This window comes from Homarus americanus, unplaced genomic scaffold, assembly GCF_018991925.1.
Source record: "Homarus americanus isolate GMGI-L3 unplaced genomic scaffold, GMGI_Hamer_2.0 scaffold47967, whole genome shotgun sequence".
Lineage (NCBI taxonomy): Eukaryota > Metazoa > Arthropoda > Malacostraca > Decapoda > Nephropidae > Homarus > Homarus americanus.
Genome location: NW_024731965.1, coordinates 1,261,365 through 1,277,227, shown reverse-complemented (window position 1 = coordinate 1,277,227; position 15,863 = coordinate 1,261,365). Strand labels below are relative to the sequence as shown.

Here is a 15,863-nt window from a genome sequence, read left to right as displayed (position 1 = left end):
CTGAAGAAGTGTATGTCGTTAAAGTCACGATAAGGACAATGGATGAAGTGTATCTGTGTTTTAAGCATACCCGATAATAGAAACACGTACAATATATATATATATATATATATATATATATATATATATATATATATATATATATATATATATATATATATATATATATATATGCTGATAACCATAAGGTTATCAGCATATACCTGGATCACCTTGCACCTACAGTGATTTACTTGCATATATATATATATATATATATATATATATATATATATATATATATATATATATATATATATATATATATACTGTTTGTGTGTATGTGTGCGCACACGCTTGTTATTGATATTTTATTTATTTATTTAGTTATGCTTCAACACCGACTTACATTTTCTATTTTTTAAACTAAGTTTTTGTTTTCTTTTTAAGACAGCATGAGAGGCTAACTCGTGTAAACTTGCAATATAATAATATATACACATCTGATTTTTTTTAGTTGAAAATGCTTGTAAATTTGTGTAAACGCCAGAATGAAAAGTAATTGCTATATATGAACCAATAGTGTGCATATAGTTTGGGTGTACACTAGCTATAAAACGGTTCACATTGAAAATTTGTATTATTAATACTTTATGTGTTAACTTCGTGTATATATATATATATATATATATATATATATATATATATATATATATATATATATATATATATATATATATATATATATATATATATATATATATATATATATATATATATATATATATATATATATATATTACTGTGTGAATGTTTATACAATAAAAAATAAAAATTAGATCACATCAACTATGTTATTTTATATAGGAAAGTAATTTAATTGCCATCAATAGTTACCAAACACCTAATACTTCACAAGAATGTGGTGTTAATATAATCCAATAAAACTTATAATTTAAAGCCTCTAACAATGGCCAGGTATTGATAATATATAATTACAAACCGTAACTTTATGCAACAGTGATGTGAATATGAATGATAATATTTGAAGAAAATTTGGGGTCTAATATTGGCCTTGATATGACTAACAGGGACTAAATCTGTAAGTCCTGTCATTTCTCATTAATTACAAAATACCCAGTGGGTTATCATCTCATGTTATTGGTTCTGCGATTGATTGAGTGTGTGTGTTGTGTGTGATTCAACCTACCCAGTGGCCGGCGGAAGTTAACATCCTCACTGAAGCGCCTTTGGGAGGGCATCTTGTAGGATGGCAGGTCGGGGAAGGTGAAAGGAAGGAAGGGCTCCTCTGGATCAGCCTTTTTTTCCACCAACACGGACGGGGACAGACCGTTCTCTCGCAGTGGGGACTTGGCTCGTTTGAAAGGGAAGCCGCTGTTGTCACCGTTTACTCCGTTGGTAATGCTATTGTTGTTGATGTTGGCAATGGGGACGATGATGTTGTTGTTGTTGTTGTAAATATTTTTGTGAGTCTTGTTAATCGAGAGAGGTGTGGGTCTGGGTGGTGGCGACTGACTTTTGGGGCTGACGGTGCCGTTTAGGAATGTGGAGTCTGGTGTAGGGGAGGGAACAGGGGAAAAAGAATTAGTCGACGAAATATCTGCCATATAATAACAACAACAAAAACGGGAGAAAACTAATTGCTTATGGATAGAAAAATAAAAGGAGAAAACAATCTTAAGGATATATATATATATATATATATATATATATATATATATATATATATATATATATATATATATATATATATATATATATATATATATATATATATAGTATATTAAAGAGTCTACGGTGTGGTGGTACTGGAAGTAGTGAGAGTACACCCCGCCTTACCTTCCTTTCTGGTGAACTCCTCACTGAGGCGTCGGAGCTTCTCTACCTCGGCGTCCACCCGATCACCGTCTACAGGGTAATAAGGAACAAAGGTGAACAACTACTCAGGCTCATGCACACAAGTGAACCGACCAACTACATCATCATGCATGAAATAAATCTGACAAAGAAAAATGAAAATGGTGATACTTCCTGCGATATATAAAGCGTGCAGTGTGCAGAAGTATAAAGTAAATAATAAGTGAGGGAAGTGACACGTACAAAAAGTGAGTTTGAGAGGGACACGTCCGTCACACCCACCTGTAAACCTACCAGAATGATGCATCAGTTTCTGAAAACTGTAAACCTCTTTATAAATTAACATAAATAAATATAACAACTATTTCCTTATTATAAATTATTTTGAGTTGAAAACAATTGACAGTCGACCATTTCTATTAATTGTAAAGCATGATAATAAGATATCACGAGTAGAGATGAACACTACTACAGCAGGAACCGCAGCAACTTTCCACAACACTGTCGGGCCTGACGTTCCTATGAGAATTTGTGGATGACTGAACTGCTTTTCAATTTTTTCTTCATATTTGTGGCTTTTCATATCAACTTCAAGAGGGAACTGTAAGCTAAAAGATACCGTCGCCATTAGCATAAAATATGACCTAGGTATTGTTACAAATAATTATCAAATTGAGTCTTAAAAATAATATAAATATGAGATAAAACGAAAAAAAAGAGAAAACAAACAATTTTGCACCCATATATGTTGAGGTCTTTCAAAGTAAAATTGGTCTCCAATTTTAAACTTACTTTCTCTGCAGAAAACGTTCTCATCTCCCCCCTCCCCCCTAGGCCCCGTTGTGGGTCACTGTCCTGTGCCTGGGTGGGCTATTCCCCATTATAAAAAAGAGAATTTAAGTTACTGAACGAAAACAAATAATATTTATAATCACCTCTAAGGACATTACTCAGTGAAATATTCATATTAGGAGTTAGCGGAAGACCGACCCACTCGATGTCACAATTTTAAGTTAAAGTAGTTATTAATACAGGAAACTTACAGAACTAACACATTTGGAGTCTACCAATCAATTAATCAAAGTGCCATCCTCGTGTCTGATGGCGATCACGGTCCTCCACTCAAAATGTTTTCATGTTGTCTTTACCAATTCATCCAGATTCTCTCTTCTCTCTGGGGTTTAGAGAATTTTATTTTATTCATCTATCTCATTCTCTTCCTTCCCCTGGCCTTCCTAACTTTAATTATGATCAGTAATATTGTTACCAATATTCCCTCATTATATGGCCAAAATATCTAATTTTCCACATTATATAAAGTTTCCAGTAATTTTCTCATTGTTTTCGCCAATCCTAGGAAGGTTTCCTTTGTTTTCTTATCAGCACATTCTATTTTTAGCATTCGCCTGTAACATCACATTTCAATGGCCTCTAACCTCCTAGTGTCTACTGAAAATTTTCAACGTTTTTTCACTATCCACGATAAAATCTATATTATATCATATGTATAGCGAATATTTGATATTACTTTGCCACTGAATTTGACTTTTTCTTTGCTATTTACAACTTTACTCGTTTTTTTTGTCATAGTCCCACCCTATTTTCCTTCTTTTCTGACTTTACTTATACTTTTACTTTTTTATAATTTCCCTGCAGTTGTGTCTGCTAAGAACAATAGGACCAATTGGCCCATACTAAGCAACTATGTTTACATCCAATCCCTATTATTCATACTCGTATATCTGTGCAACTTTTATTTGAAACCTCCCAGCAGTAGATAGTAGGCAGCTACCAATCAGGGAGGTACTACCTCCTGGGAAGATATTGGAAGCATAATGTGTTGTCTAATGGTAGACCCTGCTGCCATATGGCATCACGAAAATTGTGACCAAGTCCCAGGTTGTTGATCTGACTTTCTGCCTCATTTACACACAATTGCAGGGTCTCAATTGTTTCTCTTACCATTGACAACACAACATACATACAGTTTATTGATTCTCACTCTTGATCATTTTTTTCATTTTTGTATTTCTTTATGGTTCTTTATTATTATTATTATTATTATTATTATTATTATTATTATTATTATTATTATTATTATTAATAGTAGTAGTAGTAGTAGTAGTAGTATTACTAGCAGAATCGCCGCCCTCCGGGCAGCTCATCCGCTAGGTAACGGTAGGACGCCACCCTCCGGGAGGCTCCACATTGTCTCTGTTCAGTCCCCAAAACTTCTTCTTCCACCAATAGTTCATTAACGGTGTATGTAAGTTCCACCATGTTTTTCACTTCAACGGTACAGCAAAGTATATTTTTTTAGCATTAAACTGTTATTATTTTATTGTCTAATCATCACTACATATAACACCACCCATCATCACTACATATAACACCATCCATCATCACTACATATAACACCATCCATCATCACTACATATAACACTATCCATCATCACTACATATAACACCATCCATCATCACTACATATAACACCATCCATCATCACTACATATAACACCACCCATCATCACTACATATAACACCATCCATCATCACTACATATAACACCATCCATCATCACTACATATAACACCATCCATCATCACTTCACATATGTCAATTCATCCATCACTACATATAACACCATCCATCATCACTAAGCATATAACACCACCCATCATCACTACATATAACACTACCCATCATCATTAAGTATATAACACCATCCATCATCACTACATATAACACCTCATCCATCATCACTACATATAACACCATCCATCACATATAACACCATCCATCACTACATATAACACCACCCATCATCACTACATATAACACCATCCATCATCACTACATATAACACCATTCATCATCACTACATATAACACCATCCATCATCACTACATATAACATCATCCATCATCACTACATATAACACCACCCATCATCACTACATATAACACCATCCATCACTACATATAACACCATCACTACATATAACACCATCCATCATCACTACATATAACACCATTCATCATCACTACATATAACTCGATTCATCATCACTACATATAACACCATTCATCATCACTACATATAACACCATCCATCATCACTACATATAACACCATCCATCATCACTACATATAAACACCATCCATCATCACTACATATAACACCACCCATCATCACTACATATAACACCATCCATCATCACTACATATAACACCATCCATCATGACTACATATAAACACCATTCATCATGACTACAATTAACACCATTCATCATGACTACATATAACACCATTCATCATCACTACATATAACACCATTCATCATCACTACATATAACACCATTCATCATCACTACATATAACACCATCCATCATCACTACATATAACACCATCCATCATCACTACAAATCGGTAAAGTAGTTTCCGAGATTCTCGTGCGGACACACAAACAAAAACGCACACACAAACATACAGACATACTTCTTTTATATATATATATATATATATATATATATATATATATATATATATATATATATATATATATATATATATATATACATATATATATATAAATTATTATTATTATTATTATTATTATTATTATTATTATTATTATTATCATTATTATTATATTTTCGCCCCCAGGCCCCGTAAAAAAAAAAGTTTGATAGCTTGTTCAACACATCCACAACTCTATTTTTAAATCAATGGTCATCTAATTCACCCTTAAATCTAAATATACAGTATCTAATTTAAAAACCATTGCTGTGTGGTGTCATAGTTTAAGCACCTTAGTTTTAACACCTTTATTTGGTCCTTCACTCCACGTCACCTCAATATAATACAGATTCAGTTTTCTTATTCTGCCCGGGATTAGCTTTGTTATCCTCTTCTGGATTCCTTCTAGGGAATTGATATCCATTCTGTAGTACCTGTGACCAAAACTGAACAGCATAATCCAAATGTGGTGTTACTTAATCACACGCGACATAGTTTAAGGATAATCGCTTGTCTCACGTCACCTTATATCTCTTTATATTTCATATCTAGAATATATTCTTTCGTCCGTTAACAGTCCTTTTTAATTTATTTGTGGATATCTTTGCCATTCTTCTTTCCTTATAAAAAAAAATCCCTCTCCATTTTGTATAAAATTTCAACTGTGTTCCACTTTCTTTTAGCCTGGATCCTTTTTTGTCCAATAAGTTTTCGCTCACTCTAATATTATTTCTTTGAATGATTCCACTGCTATTCTATTTTTTTTCTTCAAGTCTTTCCCCTGACAGCGCTGAAATTTTTTTGGGGGGTTTCAATTTCATGGTCTATTTCTGTTTCTGCTTCCCTGATTTCCATTTAATTTTATTTAGCCTTTAATGAATTAGCAAATAATCTGTTTGACTCCTGACAATATTGCTTATATCGCCTTGAGGTGGTTTCCATATATAAAGATGGCTTGAGTAATGTTGAAACCATGTATTTACAACTATCGTCTGGTTTCATGTGTATTACCCATCCCATGTTGTCCTATTCCTAATAGTTCTTCACACCCCTCCCAACCTTAGCATTAAAATTACCCATTTTAATCAAACATTGAATAAATTTCACATCTTGTTTTGCCTTCTTTAGATCTCTGTAATATTTTACATACCCTCTCATCCTTGCTATCATTTCTTGGTGCATAAACCAGAATTATTACCAAGTCTATAGGTATAAAATAACGCGGTCTGACACTGCCCAATATCCCTTTACACAACTTCCCAACTTCTGGTTTACAAAAATGCCGACACCTCCCTCGTTGTTTTCTTCTCCAGGTACACTATTTGAACCTATTCATCTTACTTCACTTAATCCCACAATGTCCCACTACAACATTTTCATCTCCCTGTAAGCGTTGGAGTATTTTCCACTTTCATACAATGTCCTCACATTCCAACTTCCTATTTTGGGTTAATGGTTGTTTACCTTTAAGCTTTTTCACTGACGTTTACTGTACTGTTCATGGCTTTGTTTTGCTAATATTTACTAGCTCTTGGTGACACACTATCTACAAGCGCAGGAGCGGTTTAACCTTTAAGTGACGGTGATCCAACTGGAGGGCCCAATTTTTTCTTATTGGGTCTCTCTAAGGTTGTTCACGAGTAAGAGATGAAATTCAATGAGAGTGGCTCACCCCGTCCATTCGTCCCAGAAGTATGTAGGGAAACAGACTAAGCTGTGGTAAAGGAGGTGTGGAGTCGGGTCAGGAGTCGAGGAAATGGGAGTCGGGAGTTGTCAGACCGACTCGACTCGACTGGCTTTCTGTTCAAGAACAAATATATGAATCAGGCATTATTGCAGTGATGTCCCTAATTTTCTATTATAAAAGAATTTATTATTTTATGCTATGAATTTTTGTAATATAATTTTGACGATAGTCTTTTACCATTTGAATTTTTTATATCAAATTTGTTTCGTTAAACTGAAGAGGTCCGCTACAACAATTAGCACAACTTTGGTGAGATTAAGGCAAATTAATTTAATAACTTTCATGTAGTTCATTTTAATAGTATTTTTTAATAATTATTTACTTAAGGAGACATCATTGATCACTAGTATGAACAAAATTTTGCGAGATCGAACTTTGATATATGTAAATGGTGTTATCTAGTTATTCTTGAATTTAATAATTTATTTTTCTTTTGATTGAAACTTTGGTCGTAATCTTTTGTAGTTCTATATCGTCAGATCTTAATAAAGCTGTAGCAGTAGCACGTGTTTACTTTTACCTATGGGTTAAACAAATTAATTAGGATGGTAGAAATAGTTGTTAAAATAGGCCAGGGTCGAGTCGTAGTCAGGGGTAGTAGCATAAATGAGGAGTCGGGTGGGTGGTCGGGTTTGTCTTGACTCGCGTAAAGGACTCACTTATTTGGAGCAAGAGATGCGAGTTCTTGGCAAAAACATGCCAGAGAACGATAGGGCAGCTCATGTCAGCCCAGAATTTGACCAACACTGGCACATGTTCAGGAATACTAAAAAAACAGTATAGGCCCAGAACTTGCAAACATTGACAACAGTAAAGTGATAGTTAATGACACAACGTTGTATTACAGTACACTTTGAATTTTGCAACTGTACAAAAAAAAAAACACTTCTTATTTGTTAAGAGAAGTAATATTTTGACCTTCATGGTTCCAACACACACCCACACACGCACTCCACATTTCACCATGGTTGGAGAACTTCTTACGGTGTGAGGGGGAAGGATATGGAAGGGGTGGAATACGAGGAACACGCGAGGGGGGAGGGAAGTAGGTGTCATCCTGAAGGGGCGAGTGACGCAGCTCCCATTCCCGAGCCCTCTGACTCATCCTCCCTTTGAGGAAGACGAAGTCATCTTATACGGTCACAAATTCTGACTTGCAGTTTGTGATGATTTACAAGACCAAGCTGCACTGCATTTAAACGCTCTTGTATTGTGTGTAAAGTTGTACGGGACGTTTTGTAGCCGTTCTCACATGATAAATGAAGTCGTACACTGCATTTACAGACGCTTTGATAGGCTGTGCAACAGTGGAGCGCCTTTACATTTTTTATGTTCGTGTGTATGTCGTTGCTGTATACAATTAACTCAACTGCTGCTTTTCTTCAAATGTTAGTTACTGTCCATTGTACAGTGTGATGAAGCTACTGGATCACATTTTAATGATAAACGACTCGCAACGCGGTGGGGGGTGGCAGGCCCAAGCCAGGCTCTCCGTGATCCACGAGTAACTAGTATCAGTGAAGTGGGCCCCAGTCGTAATAATTTTCAACCTAAATTAAATATTAGAATTAGGGCCTTTATATTAGGATTAGGGTCCATTAGGACAGCTACCGGCACACCGATTCCAAAATAAAAAATACGTCTCCTCGTTAATATAACGAAGCAACAAAGATTATCTGGTGATATATACCATAATGTACAGATCACATCGTCAAAATAATGTATATTTAATGCAGACGGCACACGTCCATAAAAACAATAATATGAATGTCAAAGTCTTTTATGTGAGTGACATACAGTGATCAAAAGGTTGTTAAGAATATAAAAATAACAAGTGTTCATAGAGACGATATACACTAACTCATTATACAGTATTGTTAAAGTTACCTGACGACACACTTGAGTCCCATCCTAATGAGATGGGATGTGACAGGAGTCCAAGCTTAAAGACAAAATATAATATACCCAAACATCTTCAACTTCTGGTGAGTGAGCCACAATTTGTCACCTTGCGTCATCAGAGTCTAGTGTTCTAATACTAAACTGAAACACTTTTTATATTAAACAAGACAGGAAGCAGATGTTTCAATCTCATTTAAAACCACTATATTAAAAATGACCTTTGAAAACAAAAAATGCTGATTACCAATAAATGGAAAAAAGAAAATACAAAGTTCCCAAGCGCTTTTGTGTAATTTACATCTTCAGGGGTGAGTACAGACTAAGGAGTAGTTTATAACTAGGCTAACATATACTGTACAGTAAAAGAGAGTAACATTACGTGCCATGGGACAGCAGGTGTTCACCATCCGAGTATGCAAGTCATTAAGTAGTTACCCAACCCCTATACTGGTTGTAAATCTTCTTAATGACTAAATTATCCAATTTTTACATGCGTTTACTCAAATTCATGTTAAATTGGACTAATGGCTATACAGTACAAACTGGAAGGAGACGCAGCTCAGCAGTCACCAGAAAGTCTCTCCGTTCATCCACCGTCTGCCCACTTAACATTCAGTACACAGTATCGGTCTCCCGCGTGCGGTCAACAATGTACTTTCACTTAACCAAACACGGGAAGAGATCCCTACAGGAAGACCAATACCGAAATGACTACAATCTGCAGGAGCAGCAGAGGACGACCTGTATTAATAGCTTCAGGGATAACTAACCGTTAGTTCATCTTCGCTTCACCAAAGTATTCAGTGCAGAATAGTGAGATTATTCTTAACTCATTTGTAATTCACGGAGAACAGACAAGAAAATGTAATATTATAGAAAATTTTGGCAAAATCTTATCTAAATATAATAAAGATAAATGTGACTCGTGGTATTTGTTAGGCTAACAAAGATGAGATAATATGTGGGCGGTAGAACCTTAGTGCTACACCCTCAATATTTGTCACACGATGGTAATGTGGCTGAGAACATACCAATTAGAAGGTCTCAGATAAGGGAATCTAAGACTAATAAATATTTGATGTGTGTTAATAAGTGTAGAACGAATGTGTTTAGAGGATCAACCTACAGGACAGCGGCAACATTGGTACTAAAAACTTTCCAAGTATCAGCGTGAGTGCGCACAGCAGAGTTAGTATGTTTATAAGGGATTAAGTCTAGTTCGTGTGTGGTGTCGGGTGGCCCTGTAATGTCCACAAATATGGACATAATTGGTGGCGTCAGACCTCCGACGGGCCTTAATGGGGTGGCCGCCTTACGATACTCACTTCAGATAAAAGTAGCTTTTTGTTAGGGTTTCTATAAGGGAATACTGGCCAATTTTGTCTCCTGGTCCCAGGATGCATATTATACGGTGTGTACCTCGAGTGGCAAAGTAAGCAATGCAGGGCTAGTAAGAGCATGATGGTATACAGAGGACCTTCCAACTGCAAGCATATACAATATACTGTCCTTTTTGCACTAATAAACACGACGGAGGCACTATAAGCCTACAATACACTGTGCTGTGCAACAACCACCTGACATTTGATAAACACGAAGACTTTTATGATTATATCTATCTACAATTCCTCACGACCCTCTGAATTTCTACCCTCCTGCACAGTACCTCAGCCCTCGCTACCCTCCTCCCGCCCTACCTTCTACTCCGGTACGCATATTTCTGACTCCGGGAAGAATTTATTGACAATCGTCTTGCTGGTAAGGAGGAGGAAATTATGTTGGCGTCCTTGTGGGAGGAACTGATCCAGCGTGGGTTGGAAACTGATACCAGGAAGACTCAAACACTGGACGTGGGAAGTGGGTGTGTGAGCTGAGGGCTGTCAGGGGAAGGGGGGTGGGGGGGGAAGTCCACACTTGATGCAGTCAGAAATACTCACTAAAGCTCAATATACTGAGGACAAAGCTACACGTGAAGGGTTAATGGTTTACACTGTATACAAAACATTATCGACGCGAGGTAAATGACGCAACATTTAAGTACACACAAAGCACAAAATAATATGTCACTAAGGAAAGAGAACGTAGTTTTAACGATAAAAATCTTTCATAAACACGAAAAAATTAAATAATAGATGTGTGTTGTAAAGACTTGGAACTCCTCTCATATATATATATATATATATATATGCTGATAACCACAAGGAAACAACACAACACTAAGTTCCCAAGCGTGAACATGTGAATTACACAGAAGCGCTTGGGAACTTCGTGTTTTCTTGTTTCCTTGTGGTTATCAGCATATACTTGGATCACGCGCACCTACAGTGATTTACTTATATATATATATATATATATATATATATATATATATATATATATATATATATATATATATATATATATATATATATATATATATATATATATATATATATATATATATATATATATAATAACTGTTTACTAAATTCAACTTACACATACTCTTGTTCCAGAACATGGCGAAGTGACTTAGGAAAATATTTGTCGATAATTAATTCCCAAAACAAAGCATCAACTCTTCATTCCACAACAGATATTTTCTTTACCTTGTAGCTGAACAACAAGCTTTTATGCTTTAATTCTGACTATCAGGATAAAGAGTTAAACGATTGAGCGGTGTTGGGTTTCATCAGGTTGAGCTGGCCAAACTGGGGTTAATCCCACGACCTGTTCTGCTGAACACTACCACACAGCCCACACGAATGTTTAATATCTGATGCCAAACTATTTCCTTTGTGACCATGAACTTGTTACAAGGATTACATCTCAAGATTTACTTTGCGGTTTTGTATATAAACCTAAAACCGGTTAAAGACAGATTGATGAAAACCTTATGATGAATGCGAATAAATAAAAAGCTGATAGCATAACTCTGGCAACAGCTTCAGTATATATCAAAGGATGTAAACCTACGTGATACAAAGGAAGGTTCATGGCCTGAACTTCACCCCAGATCCTACACTGTGGTGTGGAGGACGAGACGCCTTTGTGGTTCACCACCATCTTCCACTGCCACGCCCCGGGGCTCCACTGGTCACCTGCCTGATTCTTAAATCCCACCAAGATGTCTATTTATGGCCAGGTGGGCGAGAAGAGAGCAGCAGCACAAGGTGGCTGTGTCTTACCGGGAAGGTGGCCTTAAGTCACCTCCGACAGGCAATAATTTTGGTTATTGAATGTGGAACACTTGTCCTCCACCAGGATGCTCATATACTCCTACAGCTGTCGGTTACCAAAAAAATTCTCTCACAACATGCATTGTGTATTTTTGTATTTACCTTCATAAATGAATTTTATTACACTTCTGATAATAGTCGTTTTACTACGTACAAGTCAGTATGGTTTTATATGTACAGTACAGTACCTTACCATGTTTCAACCCGCCTTCCTAACTCTCCGGGAAAGTTTATTAGATATTTATGTTCACAACAGCGACGGGTGTTGGTACGGCATCAGCCACATCCACTACACGCGTCTCCTGATAAAATCCCTACCCCTACCTTATGGATATGTTTCCGGTTGAAATTTTTGGGCTTTATTTGTACAGAAGCGTAGGAAGATAGTAGAGGGTTGATGGCAGCGGTAGAGCAATGTGCGGCCATAGACCCCGCCACGAACAGGACACAAGGGGAAGAAGAGGATGTGGAATAGACGTCAGCCACTAGATGTCACGAAGCCTTCAAAATTTTTTTTTACAATTTGTCCCGCGAGGGGGCTAGTTTATTGGGCACCCCCTTGCATCCTGTGCAAGGAGAAGCGTAAAAGCGTTTACAGCACTCTGCAGGGAAGCGTGCGTAGTTCATGCTTGCCTGCGTGACTCATGCATTAAGGGCGTAAATGCTGAAGGGTTATGTGTTTTGTCACCAAGTTACATAAAGTGACAAAATGATGAGTGTGTGGGGGGAAAGTTCCCGGTACATTTCATCTGTTTATGGCAAAGCGTGGCAGGTCCTTAATAATGTCAAGTGCCAGGCCTGTCACTAGGAGGACGTATATCTGGTCAGGGAGGGAAGAGGTGTTGGTAACGGCTGGGGACCTGCAGGAGGAGGTCATAGGGCAAGTGAGGATGTAGTGAGAGAGGATGTGAGAGTCGGGTTGACCACAAAGTTTATAAATAATGCGGTCAGGCTCAGGGTTGCCAATGTACTCCCATAGGTACCTGTACCCTAGGCGTAGCCTCATGTACATAATCTGTTGAGATCGAGTCAGGGATTGATACTCTTTGTAGTAGCGGTTGTCGTCACTGGTTACAGCATCATAGTGGCCTAGTGTGACTCTACCCCGTTGTTTCAGGTGTGTCCAATGTTCGTCGAATGCATCTCGTTGCGCGGCGTGTATGTGACATTTGAGATGATTTAGGGCGAGGGCGAGGGCGAGGGTGGCTTCAATATCTTCTTCTTGTGTCGCTTCTTCGGCAAGCCGATCAACAGTGTCATAGGCAGTTATTCCTACATGTGACAGAATCCAAATAAACTTGACACGGACGTCATCAGTTTGCTCTAGCCCGTGCGACGGCGGCTAGGGTGTGTTGGGCGGCAGGGGAGAAAAGGGAGGGTAATTTGAGTTTCGCTAGCGCAGACGTGCTGTCACTGATTATAAGGAGGTTCCGGCGTTCAGTGCGGGCATAGGTCGCTCCCTCATGAATGCCCGAGAGGATGGCTATGCTCTCAGTGTCAGTGGAGGAGGCCCAATCATGGACCCTGATTTTCCTGCGGGCCTGGCGCTCAGGAATCCACACAGCTGCCCCAGCGCCGCCCAGCGTGGTAACAGACCCATCACAGTAGACAAGGAGAGGAGGGTGGGAGGTCGTACGAGAGGAGGCGATTGCATCAATCTGCTCAAGGCAGTTAAGTTTGAGCATATACTGCAGTTGGGTGGATTTACGACCAGGGAAGGTGTGGACGACAACATCAACACTCGGGGAAGTCCACGGCGGTAGAGGTGGATGAGTGTACTCGGGAGGGAGAGAGGTCGAGGGGAGTAGAGATGATAACGCAGGAAGTCAGCAGCAGTGTGGACGGGCCAGTGTTGAGAGGGGGAGGGAAGGGTAATGGGGACAGGCCAGCGCAGGAGGGTGTTAAGATGTGAATGCAGTGAGCGCAACAAGGAGTCAGTTGCCCACTGCGAAGAAGTTTAACACCAAGGATGGCATTGAGGACAGTAATTCGATCGCAGATGGAGAGCAGGATCAGCTCCCGCTGCATGATTTCTGTTCTGGTGGTCATAGGGCAGCCGAGGATGAGTCTCATCGCTGTTTTGGATTTTCTCTGTGCTTTGTTTCTCGCTCTGGGAAGCAACTACAAGGACAGGAGAGGCATAATCTATGACAGCTCTGACGATGGCAATGTATATGAGATGTAGAGGCCTGACAGAGGCTTCTTTGAGGCCGTGGGTGAGGAACTGGAGGGGTCTCGTTCGTTGGCGGCACTCGGAGATGACGTGGGCGGCGACAGCGGAGGTGGTGGCTCTGGTAATGGCACGCACGGGTAGCCCAAGGTATTTGTAGGTGTGTACTTGTTCAATGTCATGTCCTTACAGAGTCAGCGGTGTCTAACGCCGGAAGTGCGAGATGAACTTTGTTTTAGTGTGTGAGATGACTAGCCAGAGTGTTTGACAGGTCCGGGCGAACGTGGAGAGTATACAGTAGGTTGTTCATGTTGCACTGTAGTAATTTGGAGAAGATCGTCAGCGTAACTTATGCTGTGTCCGTCTGGAGCGCGCTCAGCAAGAATGTCGTTGAGGCGACAGATGGAGTTCATGAGAACATTAAAGAGTGTAGGGCTGAGAACACTGCCCTGAGTTGTGCCAAGATCAAGGGCCCTGAAAACAGACACGGGCCTGTCGATGGGAGAGGTAGTCAGCAATCCACGTGAGGAGTTTGCCCTTTACATCCATGTGCGTGAGGCCCTCAAGGATCATTTCACTGTTGGTTTTATAAAATGCACCCTTGAAGTCGACGAGGAGGAAGGTTTTAGCTGAGGTGTTCGCCATGTAGTGAGCGATGCAGTGAGCAGTATTCTTTCCAGGGCGAAACCCAGAGAGGTCAGCGTGCAAGTGGGCTTCAATTTTCCAGTGGAGGCGATGGCGCACCATGCTTTGAGAAGCAGGAGATGAGGGAGATTGAACGATATTCGTCTTGTCTGCCTGTTTTAGGGGCTGGGATGGTGGTGGCAGTCTTCCATAAATGGGGCAGCTGTCCAGTATCGTAAGAGAGGTTAAATAGACAGAGGAGGGGATCACCAGGGGTGGCAACAAGGGCATGTAGCACATCATATGTGATGCCGTCATCGCCAGAGGCGGTGGACTAATCGCGTTTAACACCATTTAGTAGTTTACACAGTGTGAAAGGCACGTCAGTGTCTGCAGGCAGGTCTTGGCACTCAGAGATGTGCTGTCGGCGTTGTGGTTACAAAGCGAGGGTGAGGTCACGTATAGCGAGTGGTAGTGCGTCGATGGAGGCAGCCTCCTGCCACGTCCGGGAGAGTGCCTCGACACGGGCAGCAGACCTGCGGGGTGGAGCGCCGGCCCGGCGTTGGAGCCCCGGGCATGGTTAATGGTGCGCCATTCATCACCGATAGATGTAGACTGGTTACTAGAAGAAGCGAAATCAAACCATTGCTTCTCTCGTGGGAGAGTGATGGCAAATTGGAGCCTTTTATTTGTGCGCATTAGGAAGCGTAGGGCATCAGGGAAGCTGGGAGACTTCTTCTACTGGTCAACTGCTAGTTGGTGCCATACTCGGATAGCTTTAACATGAGGGTCGCATTTAACATTCACACTGACTCCTGGGCTGGT

The 15,863-nt window shown here is 39.4% G+C and overlaps 1 protein-coding gene across 8 annotated transcripts in view; it reads right to left on the bottom strand.

Moving 5' to 3' along the window:
• The window catches only part of LOC121868112 (restin homolog), a 273,799-nt gene extending 272,410 nt beyond the window's left edge, over positions 1-1,389 (bottom strand). For all 8 annotated transcript variants that reach the window (XM_042368383.1, XM_042368384.1, XM_042368387.1 and 5 more), the window contains exon 1: positions 1,190-1,389. In XM_042368383.1, the coding sequence (XP_042224317.1) occupies positions 1,190-1,241 (52 nt within the window). In that variant the 5' untranslated portion in view covers positions 1,242-1,389. The remainder of the gene's footprint in view (positions 1-1,189) is intronic.
• Positions 1,390-15,863: the final 14,474 nt, after the last annotated feature.